This window comes from Kickxella alabastrina (genome assembly GCF_025024165.1).
Source record: "Kickxella alabastrina strain RSA 675 chromosome Unknown BX661scaffold_13, whole genome shotgun sequence".
Lineage (NCBI taxonomy): Eukaryota > Fungi > Kickxellomycota > Kickxellomycetes > Kickxellales > Kickxellaceae > Kickxella > Kickxella alabastrina.
The window spans coordinates 598591-606153 of NW_026251484.1; the positions used below are offsets into that span (position 1 = coordinate 598591).

General features: G+C 43.7%; 3 protein-coding genes across 3 annotated transcripts; 1 reads left to right on the forward strand and 2 right to left on the reverse strand.

Moving 5' to 3' along the window:
- Window positions 1–1544: 1544 nt before the first annotated feature.
- Window positions 1545–2041, reverse strand: BX661DRAFT_183651 (uncharacterized protein; the record flags this gene model as incomplete). The annotated part of the gene is made up of 1 exon (XM_051536274.1): window positions 1545–2041. A coding segment is annotated over one exon (266 nt), but the record flags the coding sequence as incomplete, so codon positions are not given.
- BX661DRAFT_171523 (uncharacterized protein) lies at window positions 1857–2240 on the forward strand (the record flags this gene model as incomplete). The annotated part of the gene is made up of 1 exon (XM_051533711.1): window positions 1857–2240. The coding sequence occupies one exon, from the start codon at window positions 1857–1859 to the stop codon at window positions 2238–2240; it is 384 nt and encodes a 127-aa protein (XP_051391355.1).
- Window positions 2241–2858: 618 nt separating this feature from the next.
- On the reverse strand, window positions 2859–3383 carry BX661DRAFT_183663 (uncharacterized protein). The gene has a single exon (XM_051536275.1). The coding sequence runs from the start codon at window positions 3303–3305 to the stop codon at window positions 2946–2948; it is 360 nt and encodes a 119-aa protein (XP_051391356.1). The 5' UTR covers window positions 3306–3383; the 3' UTR covers window positions 2859–2945.
- Window positions 3384–7563: the final 4180 nt, after the last annotated feature.

Below are 7563 nucleotides of genomic sequence, written 5' to 3' on the forward strand. Positions count from 1 at the left end.
ATGCACAGGGTGGTGTCCTGTTCAAGAAAGGACGCCGCTGCGTCGGAACAAAGCAAGACAGATCACTACTGCTGGCCGAGTTCCATGATGCTGCAATACACCCGGGTATAAAAGCAACATACGACAAGCTGAGTGAACTATTCTATTGGCCAGGCATGTATGTGGATTGTGAGAATTATGTCACAACGTGTGACCTGTGCCAAAGAGTCAAAGGCAGCAACAGGCCAAGCGATGGACCGCTACAGCCGCTACAGATCCCGCGACGCAACTGGTCAAGTGTGAGCATGGACTTCATTGTCAGCCTACCTAAGACAAAGGACGGATATGATGCAATCATGGTCGTCGTTGACCGCCTGTCCAAGATGGCACACTTTGTACCAACACACAATGCCGCAACCGCCCAGACAACCGCCGACCTGTATTTCAAGACCATCTACCGCCAACATGGCCTGCCCGAGTCCATAATATCAAACCGTGATCCGAAATTCCGCTCTGCATTCTGGATGGCACTGTGGAAGCAAACTGGAACGCAACTCAACATGTCCACTGCCGGCCATGCACAAACTGATGGACAGACTGAGCGTGTGAACCAGATACTGGAGTCAATGCTGCGTGCGACGTGCAACAATTACCAAAACGACTGGAACCAACACATAGTGCATGCAGAGTTCGCCTATAATAGTCGCAGCAACAGCTCGACACAGCACAGCCCATTCTATGCAAATTATAGCTTCCAACCATTGAACGCCGCCACCATCGCCTTCAACATGGAAACTGCTGAGCCCAATACCGACGCCGACGATACAATCCTGAAGATTAAACAGATTAGCGAAATAGTCAAGGAAAACATCGAATTCGCACAGCTACGCATGATCAGAAACCACGACAAGAAGATAACCTCACCCGACATTGTGCCAGGCGATGAAGTAATGATCTCGACGAACTTTACAACGCCACCTTACCTGCGTAACCGGTCCAGCAACTCACTGCAACATAAATGGGCTGGGCCCTACAAGGTCGAAGAACAGATCGGCCGAAATGCATTCCGCCTCAAACTCCCACTCGACATGCGCATTCACCCAGTCATTTCGTGGTCACACCTAAAAAAATACCATGCTGCCGACGATCACCGTGCCGCACTCCGCTCTGAACCACCACCTGTAGAAGTTGCAGGACACCTCGAGTATCAGGTCGAAAAGATTGTTGACGACCGTGTGTGGAGGCGAAAACGCCAATACCTGGTGCAGTGGGAAGGATATGGAATAGAAGGACGAACATGGGAGGACAAGAGTAGCGTGGATGAGACAGAAGCATATGAACGATATTTAACCGCGCGCGCTATCGCCAAGACCGACGGAGTCTGATCTTAAGTAGGGGCGAATGTGACATCAGAAATGGGGGCCGAGTCACGTGACAGCGCAGACGTGTAAAATATGTTTATGATATTTTACGCGTACGGCGAATTCTGAATAGTGAGCTCTTGAGCTCTTTCCGTAGTCTCATTTCTATTAATATATATTATAGCTAGTCCAAATCGCATTACAGGTATCCTGCACAGGGACATCTCGCCAGGGAATGTGTGCGTCAAAAACAACAAGGTGTATGTCATTGACTGGGGCTGTGCCAAGGTCATTGGCTGGGGCACTGCTGAGGATGCTGCCAGGGACACTGACCCAACCCAACTCAAACACATTGATGTTGCCGAACAGTGGGGGTTCAATGCAACAACAGTGGGACAAGTGGAGGTGGCCAAGGACCCATTTACAGGGACGCCGCTTTTCATGGGAATTCCCATGCTCAGCAGCAGCCCCATCCGGGGAATCCTTGATGACCTGGAGAGTGTTTTCTATGTCGTTATGGATGCAGTGCGCTCAGCCGATACTAAGAGAGATGACGTTCAGGGCTTCAAATTTCTGGACAGTCAAAGCCTGGCTTTGAGTCGGTACAGCATCATGATGGTTGAGGAAAAGTATCTGGAGTTGTTTGGGATAGGAAATCCAAGCAAGATATTCAGGGATCTATTCCACTCAATGCGCCGGTTCTTATTTGAACCAGGAAACCAGTACATTAGCCACCAGCTCTGGTGGGACAGTACATTTAAACGACAGGCTAACTGGGATGCTGCTCCCAGATTTATGCATCCCCAGGCAATTGAGCTCCTCAAAGAGGATAGTGGCCAGCTTAAGCGACCAGCTGAGGACGAGATCAATGCTGGGTCATTCAAGAAGCTAGCACTTTAGCTTTTTTTGTTTTTAATAAACCTTTTTACGACCCAACAAATTAACAGATGAAATATTTTCTTTTAATTCAATTTCCTTCACGTTTAATAAAGTTATAAACTCTTTTGTCTGTCCCTCTTATTTACAGATTCGTTGATCTGCCGATCACCTTTCACCGATCACTTTAGCTGTAAACAAATACTTTTAAACTCGCACATTGATTGCATCCATAATTTTCAATTTTTGATATTTTGTCAAATGATTTCAATTTAACGTTATTCTTTCTTATTTCTTAATTTACTTTATCATTTTTTCTTTCCTTTCCAATTCACAGTTTGCATTTTACAATTTAGTATTTTTTACACTCTTTCAATATTCTTTTGCTAGCATAGATGATAGCCGGTATTACCTCGCAATTAGCGTCAGAACAGCACTCGGCACATACCGGGTACTTTTGCATCTGCTGGACCAATTGCAGTACGGGCTAGATTTATGCTACGCACACCAACAAAAGAAGCAATGGCAGCACACCTGCTATGCTGGGACTAATCCTGACGGGAGTGCAGACAGTGAGGCGGCGTTGGACATTCAGATGCCCAAAATGTGCGAATTCAGCGCCAATTGTGCCAAGGAATTAACCAACTTTAAGCCGCAGGATATTGCATCTGAGCTGGTGCTCGATATGGCCATGCGGCAGGAGATGCTGCAGTTGATAGTCGCGCAGGCTCAGGGCAGTTCAGGACCAGAGAAGGGCCGGTTGAGGGTAGTTGTGTTGCTGCAGGTGCTGGTGATGACGCCACAGCGGGTCGGCAGGGTGGTTTGGGCCGGCGGCATTGAGGCGCTGGTGGACGCTATGCGCGTGCCCAGGGAAAATGAGGTAGTGACGCGGGCAGCCACCACACTGCTCGGGCTGCTGGACACATCAGACACGGCAGTGTCCAAGCGGCACATGCGGCAGGCAGCCGGCTGCGGGTTTCTTGAGGTGCTCAGTGAGGCACTTCTGCAGCCAGCCAATGGCTCGGCTTGAGGCAGCAGCAAACAGAGACAGCAGTCAGACACCATGCTTGTATTGGTATGTGTGGCCATGGCAAAGCAGTTTGCACTGCACACTGAGTACCACCGGCAGATGATCGACCTGGTGTTTCTGCCTGCATTGCTCGGTGTTGCGCGCTAGTCAGTGTCTGAGTTTGGGCTTTTGCACATGCTGATGGAGAGTCTCGTGCGGCTGTGCACTTTTCTCATGGCATATCGACTGGCAGCAGCAGAAGAAAACGTAACAGAGGTGGTGAATCCGCAGATGGTGCAGCTGCTGGAGTTGGGTGCCGTCGATGTCATCACTGCGCGCGTCCGCCAGGATAACTAGGGTGCGTCCTCATGAGGCATTGAATTTCTGGATGGGTTTGTGTTGCAAAGTTTTGGCAATGAGACAACTATTTTTAAGTGTCAATGTATTTTCCTCCAACTATAACTAAACTAAAACCTCCAAAAACGACTTGTTTTTCGCGTCCATGAGGGCCTATAACCTTACACGAAATAATAAATATTCGCCTAGGCAGTGATTGGCTGCCTTCAACAATTGTGTGAAATATGTTTATTGTAATGACTTATTCGTACTAACTAATTTTATTTAAAATCCACTATAAGGGAGCTTAAAGAGCTCCGCTTATCTATTCAAAACTATCGATAGTAAAAATAGAAATTGTGATTGTAATAATTGATGTCACAGCAGTGGCAGCAACAGCAACCAGGGCAAGGGTGGTGAATTAGAAAATCTGCATGTTGAAAATGATGGTTGCTGGCAAATAAAGTAAAGATGTTTGTGGTTGTGAGTAAAAAAGGAACAAGAGTGCCCAAAGAATTACCAGCTGAATATTTGATAAACCATGTCTTACTTATACATGGGATTTTAGCAATAATGGAAGCAGCATCCTGTATATGTCATTGCTGGAAATGATTCATCATTTTATGAACATGCTTTTAAAGCACTGACATCCAATGCTACGCAAATCAGTTTGTGAATTGACTCCAATGATATGCCACAGTTAAGGCACATGGCTTTGCATGTTGCCTTACTGAGATTAATTGATTACGTGCATGGCAAGTAAGCAATGGTGTAGGTTTTATTATAGTTTATTTACATGCCAGGGAGAGCATATAAGAAATGGCTATTAGGCAGCCAAGAATTGTTCTTGGAAGAAATAAATATCCTTTTGATTAATATCATTGGTTGATGGCGATCGACTGATTAATCAGTCTTGGCTGTTTAGCCACACAAACAATAAGTCACACAGTGACCAAAGCAATATGCTCTCTTTTCTTTACCTTTACACAGTGCATAGCACTTATTTACTAAATATACATGTAAATATTCAGAACAAAATTTGCCCTCCCCCAAAAAAAGATATCATTGCTTGGCTTGCGAAAATGGCCGAATGCATGTTTGTATATTTGAAAGTATCAAAATCATTTTCACTTAACATTTTTTCAAGCATGTGGAGATATATCTTGCTGCTATTTTTGGCAGTTTGGGCTTATTATATTGCCCAAATACAGGCCTCTTGGTGCAAAAACGTGGGAAAATTATTTTAGGCTGGCACAAAACAAAGACCTTGCTGTATTTTTCGTTTTCTATCTCTTTTTCCAAATGACAGCTCTGTTTTAGCTGCCTTTCTCGCCCGTCCATTTGAATGCCAGATTTCATATAAATAGAGTGTCCACTTCCTGTGATACAAGAAATTGCGGCTTGTCTCTGGCGATTGATTCATTAATCAATCGCTAGTTAATTCCCTACTTGGACATGCGGGAATTCATATGGACACATAAATACTAATGAATATGAACAGTGGAGGCTGTTCATCCCTTAGCTTTCTTTTAGTTCATTTTGTTTGAATATATATTTCTAACGTAACACTTGGTAGCACCTCCGCACACATTTTTTTTTGGCATACTTTTTGCTGATATTTTCTACTTGCTGCGTTTTTTCTTTGCAAGTAACCTCAGCCTACTTTGGCACAGTTATTTTATTTTACTCTTCTTTATTCCTTATATTTCGTTCTGTCTCTGCACCATGTCGGGCTCTGAACTCCCAGTTGCTACTGGCCCTTTACCTGCTGCAGCTGCACCAGCTCAACTCATGCCTTCAGTGTACTCTGGATTTGCCAAGCTCGCAGAGCACATCCCCCGTTTTGATGGCAAAGTGGAGGCATATCCGCTCAGCATATGGGTAAAGAGTGTGGAGAGGAGATTTGCACAGTTAGGTGTGACCCACCCAGAACACAAGGCAGATCTCGCATGCATGTGTCTCTCAGAGACAGTTGCTGCTGAGTGGGAAAATTATCTTGATAGTCTGGATGCATCTGGCCCTGCCACTTTTGATGATCTCAGGTCTTATTTGGAGATCACATTTGAGACCATCAGCAGCAGCTTCCATGGCCTGCAGAAGCTCAACCAGCTGCGATTCATGGCTGATGCTGACCTCCTGGCTTTCCACCAGGAGTTTGACCGCCTCATACACTGTGCAAAGATGGATAATGTAATAAAACTTATTCGTACTAACTAATTTTATTAAAAATCCACTATAAGGGAGCTTCAAGAGCTCCGCTTATCTATTCAAAACTATCGCCCATGAAAATAGAAATCACGATCGTAAACAATCACAATTTCAAACAATCGCAAATTCCCAATTGCAATTGTCACGTGACATCGCAATAATTGATGTCACAATACCTGTCTGTGAGGCTGCTGTCACTGAGCTGAAACGTCGACTGTGTGCAGCCCCAATCTTGAAGCCATTCTGTGAGGGCCTGCAGACATATTTGGTCACTGATGCAAGTGATTTTGGTGTTGGAGCAGTGCTTGAGCAGATGCACCCAGATGGCCGTCACCCTGTCAAGTACCTTTCCAAGCAACTAAATGACGTGCAATGCAAGTATGAGGTGCAAAACAAGGAATTGTTTGCTATTGTCTAGAGCCTGGAGCAATGGCACCACTACTTGGCAGGGCAACATATTATCATCGAGACTGATCACCACCCACTCAAGTACATTAAAACACAGAGTCGTTTGTCACCGACACAGCTGCGCTGGCTTGATGCCATCAATGAACATGATCTAGACATTGTTTACAAGCCTGGCAAGGACAACCAGCTGGCCAATGGACTGTCGCACCACCCACACCTTGAGATATCAGCAGTTGCAGTGCTCTCAGGCAATGAAGAGCTACGTGAACATATTTGACAGGGATACATGGAGGATGGCACATTCAAGAAGGTCTACCATGCTTTGTTGCACCCAAATGAGCCAATTGATAAAGGACTGGCAACAAAAATCAAGTGCTATGAGGAAGTTGATGGCCTGCTTTACTACATTGCTGATACACAACTGCAACTCTGCATTCCACACACTGATGGGCTGCAATCAGAGATTTTCAAGAGGAACCATGATGCACCTACAGCTGGACATTTAGCAGTGGAGCCAACACTTGCACATTTGCATGATTTCTACTGGCCACACATGAACAAGACAGTTGAGTATTACTGTGACATCAGAAATGGGGGCCGAGTCACGTGACAGCACAGATGTATAAAATATGTTTATGATATTTTATGTGTATGGCAAATTCTGAATAGTGAGCTCTTCAGCTCTTTCCATAGTCTCATTTTTATTAATATATATTATAGCTAGTCCAATCCTCATTACAATAAACATATTTCATGCATCTGCACTGTCATGTGATTTAGCTCCCATTTCTGATGTCACATTGTGAGTCTTTATGCTCACAAGGAAAAAGGCAACTGGTGAGGATTTTATATAAAGGAAATACATGCCCAACACCAACAATCCCAATAACAACTACTTCCTATGGAGTACTGAGTAATATTCATTTTCAATTTTCAATAAATCCATACAATAGCAAAAAGTGTATGATGTATGTTGGGCACAGATTTATTTTATAGGCAATGTACATTAGTTGCCCTTTTCTTTGTGAGTATAAAGACAGCTATAAAAAGGGTAAAGCAAGAACAACATTTATTAATTCTCATTATTCTTTTTTTCTAGTTTTTAGAATACAGTTTTGAAGTACATATGTTGACTTCATTCATTAACAATGTAGATGGATGGAGTAACTCAAATGAGTGAGGATGTATCTCATTTTGTATTATGATAATATAAATACAATTATCATTATTGTTGTTAGCCCCAAAATTAACAAGCTAGAAAAGTATAAAATAAACAAAATTATCAATTGAACAATTTTTTTAGACAGCTTAGCATAGCACAGCTACATACACACACTACTTTTATATTTTATTAAACTTGCAATATTATCAAAAATGTATCATAAC